This window comes from Oncorhynchus mykiss, chromosome 24, assembly GCF_013265735.2.
Source record: "Oncorhynchus mykiss isolate Arlee chromosome 24, USDA_OmykA_1.1, whole genome shotgun sequence".
In the NCBI taxonomy this organism is placed as follows: Eukaryota; Metazoa; Chordata; class Actinopteri; order Salmoniformes; family Salmonidae; genus Oncorhynchus; species Oncorhynchus mykiss.
Genome location: NC_048588.1, coordinates 11,593,997 through 11,606,280, shown reverse-complemented (window position 1 = coordinate 11,606,280; position 12,284 = coordinate 11,593,997). Strand labels below are relative to the sequence as shown.

At 46.6% G+C, this 12,284-nt stretch overlaps 1 protein-coding gene across 19 annotated transcripts in view; it reads left to right on the top strand.

Moving 5' to 3' along the window:
• LOC110503751 (histone-lysine N-methyltransferase MECOM) overlaps positions 1-11,087 on the top strand; it is a 219,349-nt gene extending 208,262 nt beyond the window's left edge. For 10 of the 19 annotated variants that reach the window (XM_036961627.1, XM_036961623.1, XM_036961620.1 and 7 more), the window contains 7 exons: positions 1,586-1,752; positions 2,627-2,704; positions 4,349-4,518; positions 5,769-5,913; positions 7,901-8,155; positions 8,383-8,590; positions 8,869-9,009. In XM_036961627.1, the coding sequence (XP_036817522.1) occupies positions 1,586-1,752; positions 2,627-2,704; positions 4,349-4,518; positions 5,769-5,913; positions 7,901-8,155; positions 8,383-8,590; positions 8,869-9,003 (1,158 nt within the window). In that variant the 3' untranslated portion in view covers positions 9,004-9,009. Of the gene's footprint in view, positions 1-1,585; positions 1,753-2,626; positions 2,705-4,348; positions 4,519-5,768; positions 5,914-7,900; positions 8,156-8,382; positions 8,591-8,868 lie in introns of all 19 variants that reach the window. The other 9 variants (XM_036961634.1, XM_036961632.1, XM_036961633.1 and 6 more) reach the window with 4 other exon arrangements.
• Positions 11,088-12,284: the final 1,197 nt, after the last annotated feature.

Here is a 12,284-nt window from a genome sequence, read left to right as displayed (position 1 = left end):
GCCTGCTGGGACATCATCCCCCCCTCTTTCCTCTTCTCCTCCCCCATCCCTCCATCCCGCTCCCTCTCAGCACAGCGATATCATTATTGCCCGTGTCTGGCCCTTGATCAGTAATGTCAACATCTTTCATATTGACGAATGTGCTGTCTGCCTGCATTGTGCACCGAATGGTTTAGAGCCCAGCAGTGGATATGAATCACTCCTCTGCCCCTGCACACACACAGCGTGCGCACAGTGTGCACATACACGCAAACAGACATGCAAGAGCATGCAAGCACACACACAGAGCAAACAAGCACACAGACACACATTCTCACACATTAACACACTCTTTCTTTCTTTCTCTCTCTCACACACACACACACACACACACACACACACACACACACACACACACACACACACACACACACACACATTGTTGGCAGTTAATCAATTATGACCACCATGCAGCACACACACAAACACTAACACACACACACATACACTCACAAACACGAACACACACACACTAACACAGACATACACACCATCTGACATGTACATATATTTCCACTTTCCTCCAAGGATTTTATGCATATTTGATGAAAGCAAATGTTAGCCTTCATTAGTAAATTGCATACAGTCCTTCTCTGTGTGTGTGTGTGTGTGTGTGTGTGTGTGTGTGTGTGTGTGTGTGTGTGTGTGTGTGTGTGTGTGTGTGTGTGTGTGTGTGTGTGTGTGTGTGTGTGTGTGTGTGTGTGTGTGTGTGTGTGTGTGTGTGTGTGTGTTTGTGTAAAACACAGTTGATTACATTCATACTCCACATGACCTGACTTCCACTGGCCATTCCCATGTACTATACCAGCCCTGGAAAGGACATTCAGTAACACTCTGATCTGTGTAAAGTACAGTATTGGTTTCTATCTTCAATATGGCCTAGTTTGAGTACAGCCTTGGTTAGTGGTGTCTTAGTGGTGTCTGCTGCCACTAGCTTTTGGGGCAACTTGAGGAGTGTTTCGAGACATCGGGTTGTATTATTCACTCCCTTGGTTGTGCATCATTCTGCTGGGTGGCGGCGGGAATGAACCCTCATCTAATGTGTCGGGCTCCACCAAAGGCATATCCGTCATCTCTAGGAACACTACTTATCAGTTGTAAGGTTAAATGTGTCCCTCGCTATCAAATAAATGTCTGAATCCAACTGCCTAGTTCGACCACGTACTTCAAACAAAAACACTTCCTACCACGTAATCTACCACTGTCTGTACAGCAGCGATGTGGTGCAGTTCGGACAAAGTGGGATTCAGAGCTTTATTTGATAGCGAGGGACACATTTAACCTTACAACTGGTAAGTAGTGTTCAAGAGATCATAGATATGCCTTTGTTGATGGGGAAAAAATGTTTTTGTTAAGTCGCAGACATTAGGTTAGAGAATGATGCGCAAGCAAGGGAGTCAGTAATACAGCCCAATGTCCCAGAAGACTCCAGAAGTTGCCCCTGAAGTTATGCTGAAATAAGATGTGTTACTGACTGACTGGCTTGGTTAAATGAAGGTTAAATGAAGGTTTTTCCTGACCATTCATGTGACATGTCTCTTCTCAGATGTCGGCCATTGAGAACATGGCGGAGAAGCTGGAGACGTTTGGTTCGCTTAACCCCGAGTCAGGTGACCTGATGCGCTCCGTCCCCTCCATGTTTGACTTCCGAGCCCCGCCCACTGCCCTCCCCGAGACGCTACTGCGCAAGGGCAAGGAGCGCTACACCTGCAGGTAACCACGGAAACCGTTTACCGCAAATAGTACCAGAGGTTGTTTTGGAGATTTTATACAACTGTATTTTATTTTTTACATTTTGTCTTCACACTACTTAATCTCTGATTTTGGCCTAGTGACTTTCTGATTGAAAGTCCCATGGTTTTGGTAAATTCCTATTTCAATACTTCTAAATTCATGAATTGAGTTGGATTTAATTGAATTTGATTGAATTGAATTGGAATAGACCCTAAACTTGAAAAGTGAATATGTCCTTGAGTGTATGTCCTATTTCCATTCCATGTCCTTGAGACACATTTCTACTTAATTTCCATGGCTGGCCAGTGTCAACCCTTTGAGGTGACTGTGTGTGCTGTGTTACTCCGTGAGGGGCTGTGCTTGGCTCCCTCTCTCTCCCACTGTTTACCCAGGGAGTTGGCCCTGATTAGCAGATTAATACGAGAGGTTTTGGGGCCCCGGCGGCGCTTTGATCTAACGCTTTGCTGTGTGTGTGGACAACACCCACTCTCTGCACCTCCCCATTGCTACATTATACACATAAAGTTGCTCACACACATTCCATTAGCTTTAAGTGCTGAGTGTGTGGGAGTGAAATTAATATTCACATAGCTATTTGTTAGTGGAATTATGTAACCATAAGACAATGCATAAATGATGTTGCACTCCAGGAGGTTTTATCAGTTATTTGATGGAGATATGTGTTCTTTGGAATCTTTTTGGATTTATTGTGATAAGGTGTGTTTTTCCTATTGTGAGTTGTGTGTTGTCAGTACTGCATGTTCTAAGATATGGCACATACATTTGAATACATCTTCTGATGGTAATTTTACTCTAAGATGTATAGTGACACGAGGTGTTCTCTGCCCATCAGATACTGCGGTAAACTATTCCCACGGTCTGCCAACCTGACCCGCCACTTAAGGACACACACGGGAGAGCAACCGTACAGGTAAGACTCACACACACACACACACACACATCATGCGTGAACATACCCAGCATTAAAGGAGGGTCAGCTGTGGGATGAGGGATGTGGGAACAGGAAGTGATCATTCCGTGCTGACAGAATAACATCCCTCTAACCCTCCTCCAACGTCAGTTCGTCTCACCCTGCGAGCACAGACAATACTGAACGAAGACAGGACAGCTTTTCATCACAGTATAAGCCATCTGTTAATGTCTGTCAGATAACCTACACACACTGTCTGAGTCCTCCCAGACAGCCAACGTTCATCTATCAGACCCAGTCTGCTGCTACACGGATGTTTTCCCAGAGAATTCCTGTCCATAGTTACACGCAGCATTCTTGTATGTTTTCCTATGCCGTTAAAAGACTGGGACAATTATCATTCGGCTAAATGTTTTGCCTTGTGAAAAATGGTGGCCGACGTCTGGTTGACAGGAGGGGGGTTTGAACTTAAAGATGGGGGAAGGGTGTGGCAGGGAGAGGAAAGGGGGAGGGGAGAGGGGAACTGGGGGTAAAGAAGGAAGTTTGGTGAAAAATGGGGGTGATGAGGAGCATGGGCAGATGTCCGGGGGTAGTAGCTGGAATAATGACTGTGATGTCGGAGGGGGCGACTCGGAGCCCGCACACACACACACACACACACACACACACACACACACACACACACACACACACACACACACACACACACACACACACACACACACACACACACACACACACACACACATACACGGACACATACAGTCCAGGGGAGGCCAGTTGACCACAGGGGAGAACCTCAGGCCTCTGTAGCAGCCTGATAGATTGAGCCTCTACCCGCTGGCACATCATTAAAGATCTCTGCTGTTTATTGTACTTTTTGCGAAGATAACTGGGCGCTCCTGAGGGACGGCCAATCGGGCGAGCTAATTCCAGCTAGAAGAAAAGATGTAATCATCTTGTATAATTTTGCATGGGGGGGGGGCTTGGCTCTAACAGATTTGTTGTATGCCTGTTTTGTGAGAGAAGAATGTGAATGTGTGTATTGCGCTGGCGGAAGATAAGAGACAGAGCTGGTTTCACCTTGAACAAGCTCCTCCATCATGTCTGAAAGAGTGGGGGATGATGGGGGCTGTCCATGAATACATGTGTGTGTGTGTTCCACCGTGAATGTGTACAGCATCGTTTGAATCATTCATTGTTAAAGGGATACTTCAGAGTCAGATGAACTCATGGATGCCATTTGTATGACTCTGCATCCAGTAAGAAGGAGGTTAGAGGTAGTTTTGCGAGCCAATGCTAACTAGCGTTAGCGTAATGACTAGAGAGTCCATGGTATTTACTAGCATGCTAGCAGTTACCATAGACTTCCAGTAATTGCGCTAACACCAGTCAGAAATTACATTAACGCTAGTTAGCAGCTTCCTTCAAACTGCACGCAGAGACATAGAAATGGTATCTATGAGTTCATATGACCAGTAGATGAAGTCCTGAAGTATCCCTTTAAGGCCTATGTCTTTCTTGTGTTTGCTTTTACTGTATCTACTCCAGCATGTGTGTAGTGTATTTGTACTGTTCCCCATGAGTCCCACCTGTTTTGACCTTTGACCTCTTGGAGTGACCCCTACCTATCTGCCTCCTCAGGTGTAAGTACTGCGACCGCTCGTTCAGCATCTCCTCCAACCTGCAGCGCCACATCCGCAACATCCACAACAAGGAGAAGCCCTTCAAGTGTCACCTGTGTGACCGCTGCTTCGGCCAGCAGACCAACCTGGACCGTCACCTCAAGAAGCACGAGAACGGTAACCTCTCAGGTGAGAGAGCCTCTCAATCAATCAATCAATCAATCAATCAATCAATCAATCAAAGCCCTTGTTACATGAGTGGTGCTTTACTGAAACCTAGGAAATTAACCTGTGTAGCAGTAGTGAACTTACATCCAGTAACTTGCAGGTGCAGGGTGTCATGTAAAAATATACCCAGCATGAAATAGTTCCCAATCGTTCTGATTGTGACGTCATGTGGTAAAATTTCTCGTAGCGTGAAAATGTTCCCAGCTCTTTATGTGGATGGCTGAGCTCGTGCGGATGTCTCTCTCTCACCGTTGCTCACCCTTGATTTAGTTAGCTAGCCGGTGGAGATGGCTTGTTCTCAGAGGTGTCCAGTTTTAGCTTGTTTGTATAGGTACATACCAAAAATAACGTAATGAAAGAAAGACAGATACACGTTTGAATGCTTCCGCAGTTTTATTGTGAAATGTTTCGACCCTTACGAACTCCTTTGGGCCCAAGCGTTGTGCAATAAAACTGCGGGAGCATTCAACAGAGTGTCTTTCTTTCTTGAAATGAACAAAACTGCCGATGAATCAAATCAGATATATTTATATACTGCGTGAGCACTCACTCACTCACCCTCAATTGCCTCCGTAAATTCTCCAGCTGTATATAATGTGAAATGTACTTTACTTACGGTTAAAGAAAGAATTTGGGGAAACTAATAAATGAGATGAAATGAATCTGTCGCCCGTCTCTGCGACAACACAATTGCGTTCTGAATGTTCGCCGACTCTGCTGCTTTCGGCAGTACAAATCATCGCCGGTTGAGTTTGATAGGTCGCTCTGCGTTGCAGCGACTCACTGAATCACATCAGAAACGTGGTGGCAAGCAGGCGACACCTGGCCAGACGCCCGTTGTAAAGCTAGTCTGGTTGATCAGATACAGTCACTTATTAAAGCAAACATTGGCATTCTCTGGAGACCTAGAGACTCATACACATGGTCCCGTCACTTATTAGAGTCAACATAATATTGGTCCACTTAAATACTTCCAGGTAATAAGGCCAGTGGAAGTGTGCTATTCGTGCAGGCCTTGGTCCAACACCAACAGGAGATTCAGTACATACTGGTACACCGGGTCAGTGGATTGGTTTCTCGTCAAGTCTCTGATCCCAAATAGTTTCTTGTCATCCAAAGGGAGAATCCAATGGGGCTGTCACTGTGGACTTAATTGTATTCTTTTAATACTAATATTCAAACTGACTGATTACAATGTTGTCTTTCTGTAGGCACGGCTGCGTCCTCCCCTCGGTCAGAGCTGGACAGCAGCAGTGCCATCCTGGACGACAAAGAGGACTCCTACTTCAACGAAATACGAAACTTTATCGGCAACACAGGCCAGAACCAGCCATCCCCTGACCATTCTGAGGAAGGGTAAGTCCCATGTTTTGTCTGGATGTGCATATACTAGATGTATGTGTGTGTCCAAAAAAATGCTTGGACAAACAGTACACACATTCATCATTCATCTTATCCTCTGTAGCACACACACACACGCACAAACAAGAGGCCTGCTTTTCAGCAGCACATATCCAGTGCTTGAGGCTAAACATTGAGGTGATTATAGACAAACATGGGGGGACACGGCCTCTCTCTGCTGGCCTGCTAGGGCATTCTGATGCACTTCAGCCTTTATTAATTTCTCTCTGTGTGTGTGTGTGTGTGTGTGTGTGTGGAGTCTCAGACCAACAAACAATCATCACTGACGACATCTGGATAATTACCACGTTTGGAAACGTCCTGGAGCTTTTCACGACTGTTGACTTTGGGCCATGCATGTGCACCGGTATCGGCCTTGCATACAATTATGTCTGATGATTATGCTAATCAATTCTTGTAAAACTATGATCAGCTTCGGGATAGGGTTCGGCTACAGGTCGCAGGTTTGTTTTTACGTGCCCTGGGTTTGATCAGGGAGGTAGAGATAGAGATCTCTCTGTCTTTCTTTTGATTGTGTAAAAAAGGGGTTGTGGGTGCAGCGTCACAGAGACGTGGGGAGAGAGGAGAGAGGAGGGGGTGAGGCAGGAGGACCCGGGAGCGACTAGCTCCCACATCTGGAAGCAACATGTCCGCCTACAGGAAGAAAGTCGGAGAAGGTGGGGTCAGGGGGTCGGCCCGTGTTTCCTTTCAAAGTGCGGCGCTCCTGAGTACCTCTGATAGATACTTTATCCCCAGCAAATTACCGCGTTTGAAAGCGTAATTAACGAATCTGTTTTCATAATCACAGAGGCTCTGGTCTCGGCCGGCGCTGCTGGTCTCGCTATGCGGTGCGCGGCGATGTCGATACGACATGGCAACTACCGCTTTGGCAGTCCTGGCCCTCTCCCAGTCCCACGCGTTGCTTTTCAACTCTGTCTAATTCCCGCTATAATCTCCCCCACTCTGATAAATCTAGAGGTGGATAGCAGATTCTCTAAAATATCTACCGCAATTGTTCTCCCACTCCTTCTCTTCTCGACTCATTGCAAACTCAGCTTTTCTTCTTCTTCAAATAGATCATTTCCTGGACTCTTCAGGGTCCTCTAATCTATGAGCGATTTTGGCGGGTGTATAAGTAGGGTCCGCAGCCAGACTTTGTTTGCTGGCTTCGTCTAGAAACAGACATCGTTGGGAGCTGACGAGAGACATCCCGGAGTGTAATTAGTGAATCGGTCTTAATGTGGTTCAAGATGATTTACCAAATGGTGGTTTCCTGAGTCTGCAGAGACAGTGGGCAGATACAACCCCAGTCAGGTTTTGATAGCTGGGCCTTTTCTCTCCGTGGGGACCAGGGAAATGGGCCGCTTGGCAAGGCCCTCATAACTCTTCCACCAAATGGGTCTGTCAGCTAAATATTTTGCCTATTAGATGAATCTGAGATAGTAGGAAAATAAACAACGGGAGAGGCCGAGCAGTGCTGTTAAGTGCTGCAGCGATCACCGAGACGCTCACAGAGCCTGTGCCCAGAGGGGCCCTCGAGACGTGATGACAAACGGAATTCCGGCTCTGCCTCTCTCTGCCCCAGCTCAGCTGCCATGGCTCGCTCCACCCTGCTCTACCCACTCGCTCTCTATCCTCTCTATACTCCCATTGTTCACTCAGGAAGGAGGGACTCTTACAGGGACTGACTGGCCAAAATATACAAGACCACAAGACCACATTTCATTATAAAGTTTGATGTAAGAATGAGTGTGAGTTAGCCTTGTATCCATAACTACATGGTACATGGGAATGATAGAAGGTTAGAATTGGCTTCAGAACGTACAGTCTGGATGCAATGTGGCTAAGTGTGAGTGTGTATATTGCTTATGTAAAGTTTGTGCAGTACTGTGCTAGTGATGTGCTAGGTTTTACACATGTATTTCCTGGTCTCCGCTCCTAGGTTGAACGGGGGTCCTTTCGAGGAGGAGAAGCCCCTGATGGCCAGCCACGGGTCACATGACCTGGAGGAGGGGGAGGGAGAGGAGCTTGCCGCCGAGGAGGAGGAGGAGGAGGAAGGGGAGCAGAGCGACTCCGCTGCTGGGAAACCTAGAGACGAAGCTCCCCCCAGCAACCTAGATGATGACATCATACACAACGAAATAGAATTTGACGGACCTAGCGATTTGGACCTCAACTGCAAGACCTCCCCAAGGAGGTAATAGTAGTGAGGATATGCCTCCAGCATAAATATCCACTCACACAACCATGTAGACTAAAATATATGGACTGATACGTATATGTATCAGGCTGAGATATTGTGACAGTATATTGGCATTCTTTAAACCCTCCCGAAGGGATCATTGGATTAAATTGAGTTGAGTTGAATTGAGTTGAATTGAATTCATTTACGTTGACTTGAGAAGTTGAATTGAATGTTGACAGGGATTCGGTTGTCTCCCTCCTCTCCAGCTATGAGGAGGAAGAGGATCAGAGTAGCTACTCTGCGCTGGATCACATCCGTCACTTCTCTGACATGCATAAGATGGAAGACAGTGAGTTCAGTGACGGGGACGGCACCGCCTTCGGCTCCCCCAGCCTGCCTGAGGCCGTCAAACAGCCCCTGTACAGGAAATCCAAGTCCCAGGTGGATGTGTGTGTAATGATAATGTACAAAAAAGTCTGAAAATGTATGCACTTATTCGCTCTGAATAAGAGCATCTGCTAAATGACTAAAATGTAAATATGTGTGTGTGTGTGTGTGTGTGTGTGTGTGTGTGTGTGTGTGTGTGTGTGTGTGTGTGTGTGTGTGTGTGTGTGTGTGTGTGTGTGTGTGTGTGTGTGTGTGTGTGTGTGTGTGTGTGTGTGTGTGTGTGTGTGTGTGGCTTTAGGTGTGTATTGGAGTTAACCTGTCCTTCTCCCTCTCCCCAGGCGTACGCCATGATGCTGTCTCTGGCTGACAAGGACGCACTCCACCCAGCCAACCACACACCAGCCACCATGTGGCACAGCCTGGCGCGGGCCGCTGCTGAGTCCAGTGCCATCCAGTCCCTCAGCCATGTATGATACCCCAATCCCTGACCTCTAACCCCCCCCCCCCCCCCGACCCCAACCTATCGCACTGGGAGCCCTTGGGGGCCATCAGCGGGGCCCCTGGCCCTTGGCCCGTCACAGACTGCCGAGCAGAACCACGGCCCATCTGACTGCTGAGCAGAATGCCTTACACACGAGCAGGGTCACCGTCCACAGAGAACCGCCCAGCCCTCCAAGAGATCCAACAAAACATCCCTCCTGTGACCTTAAATTCAGTCATTATGTTTATTATCGACGACAATGATGATGATAGTGATTATTGATTATGGTGAAAATAAAAATGATAAATAATAATAGCTGTATTTATTCTGGTGAGTTTCTATGTTTTGCACAGCAGCGGCGGCTGGTAGGAGGGATGATGGAGATGGTTTTGTTAGATGTTACATTGCTAGAGCATGTCATGTGTCCACTCAGTGGAACTGTGTCACGTGTCCACTCAATGTCATGTGTCCACTCAGCTGAGAACATTTGTCCTCTGTGTGATGTTGTTTGTATTTGGAGAACCCATTCGGGACCGCGGTCCAACCACGGTTTGATATGTGTACAGAGTACAGACCCTACCTAGCCCCACATAGGCCAACCTATTCTTACCAGGCCTCACCTAACCACCCCTAGCTCCATCTAGAATCACATAATCCTACCTAGACCTACCATGCCACAATACAGCTAACTCACCCCACATTGCCCAACCTAGACGGAGACCTGGCCTTCAGACCATCTCAGCTGGATTGGAGTATCAGTGAAATATGTTATGAGAATGATTCCCTTTAACCCCTGGATATAAACAGGTGTTTTCCATCAACATGTACTTATATAAATGCTAGGATACTTGGAAGGGTGGTGCTGAGTAAAGACTCGGGTCCAAATGAACCACACCTCTCCGAGAAAGATGGTGCTACAAACGCATTACGACAAGATTGTTGATAAATGAAGAACAAAAGAAAAAGAAACATTGAAAACGGAGAAAAATCGGACTGGTTTTACCACCTAAGAAGGAGTTTGCATAGCTGCGTGTGTCTGCACAATCACAGAACTGTACACGAGTGTCTGCAAACTGCGGCTCTGAAGCTGCACTCGGTCCCACCCTGCTGCGCTCTCTGTGAAAGGATCTAAGTAGTTTGTCGTTTTTAGCGGAAGAAAAGAAGAAACCACAATCTTTTTTTTTACTCTGAAAAAGTAGCAAGTGCTGAAGTTTATCGTTATTAAACAGTAAAAAGGGCATCTCTCCCCCTTTCTCGAAACCCCAAACTCATCGTAGTCGGCCAACGATACCACTAATTAGCCTAAATGCTAGTCGTTAGCTACCCCCATCCTCGTGTCTTTCATTTTTTAGACAATCATGTTTTTTTGTTGTTTTTTTTTTCTACATTTTTATTGTTGTTGTTGATGTTATTGCTGTTGTATGTTGAGAATTGTATTTATTTCTTGGCAAACTGTAGTTTGTTTACTGAATAGCACTGCTCTTACCCATAGTGAAGGGGAGATTCCTCACTGGGGCCTACTCCAGAACTCAATGGGGTTTGTAGATGACGTTTGAGTGCCGGATAGTATTAAACATACCATTCACTCTTTATTCTTCTAATGAAACTGGTTGATGATGAATAGATATTACTTTGGGGTTTTTTGTACGACAATTTAATGATCCAATTGTAAATGGAAAAAACAAACATTATAAAGACATGAACAAATAAAAAGATGCCAGGTATAAGTTCTTCATAATCGCATGATTGGTCTCCATAGATCTGTATCTGACAGTTTTCTACGGTGGTCTGCAAGCTTGTGTGACGTTCAGTCAATGTTAATCCCTTGTGCCAAACCTATAATAAATTTCAGATTATATTCATTTATCCTCCCATTTTGAGGGACCAGATTGTTTGTTTGTTTTTTGTTTGTTTTTTGTCATTGATGTTTTTGTTTTTGTTTATAATCCATTTTAAAAAGTAATCAGCAAGTTGAGGTACTTTGTTTTAATGCTTTCTACAATGTAACTGTAATGCATTTCAATTCAATACTGTGGGAGGAGCAACTAAAAAATAAAGGACTACAATGTGGATTAAGTGTGTGCTCTTGCTTTTTCTCTCTCTTTCTCTCTCTCTCCCACTCTCTCTGACTCTCTCTCCCTGCCCCCTTCCACTTCCCTCCCTCCCTCATGTCCAGACAGTGTGTTAAAATAAGAACTGGGAGTCAGAGAGACACCTGGCCCTTTCTCCTGGCTCTCTCAGGGCCTCCAAGCGCGAGACTGAACTCTGGTCCCCCCTTTCTTCCCAGATCCTGGCACAGAGAGCGAGAGAGACAGAGGGAAAGAGAGATTGAGCCAGACACAGAGGGAGAGAAAGAAAGAGAGATTGAGCCAGACACAGAGGGAGAGAAAGAAAGAGAGAGAAAGAGAGGCTGAGGGAGAGAGGGATGGAGGAGCTGAATGTGGTAGTGTAGTGGAAGCGGAGGCAGGAATGTGTCCTCTTTATTTGGGGCCATGTTGTGGGCCATGATGGATGAGGCGGGGAGATGTGATGACCTGGCTCATCGCTCAAACGCTCAATAAGACTTCCCATCCTGCAGGCGTCCCTGTCAGAACCCCCTTGCACCTCCTCATCCCTCCCACACCCCCTCTGTCACGGCTCGCATATGTGGGCGGACATTGTGGCTGAGAAGCCCCACTCACTTCCATTGTCCAGTCATGAGTGGGGGGTTAGAGTGGGGTGTGTGGGGGGTGTTTGCGGGACTGACAGTGGCTATCCCAAGCCCAGACTCTCCAACGCACGTACAGTGGCTCTCAATAAGCCTAATGGATGGGATGTTTTTTTAAGCGGGCCTCGTCGATCAGCCCCGCCGTTACGTCAGTTCTCCTCCGAGCAGCTCCGGGGTGTCCAGCTTTGATGAGGTCACGGCGGGTCAGGCAGTGTTGATGAGGTCAGTGTGGGTCATCCAGCATTGATGAGGTCAGCCTGTGCGAACGGTGCAGGGTCGTAATGGAGTGGAGGTGATAATAGCCTAGAGTATAGGAGCCTATAGGCTGAATGGACCAGTGGGGACAGTATGTATGTATGGACCATTACTGACCTGCCCCACCACAGGGTCATAACACAACCTGCACTACGCCCTCTGCTGGAGATTATTATAGTAACAACTTAAAGACATGCTCTGGAACTTTGGCAACTGGATGTGTCAATGTGTAGTTCATATATGCATAATCTATGAGCAGAATGACTGTTTTACCTCAAATAGCCACAAAATCCGTGTGCAGCGCCATTTTC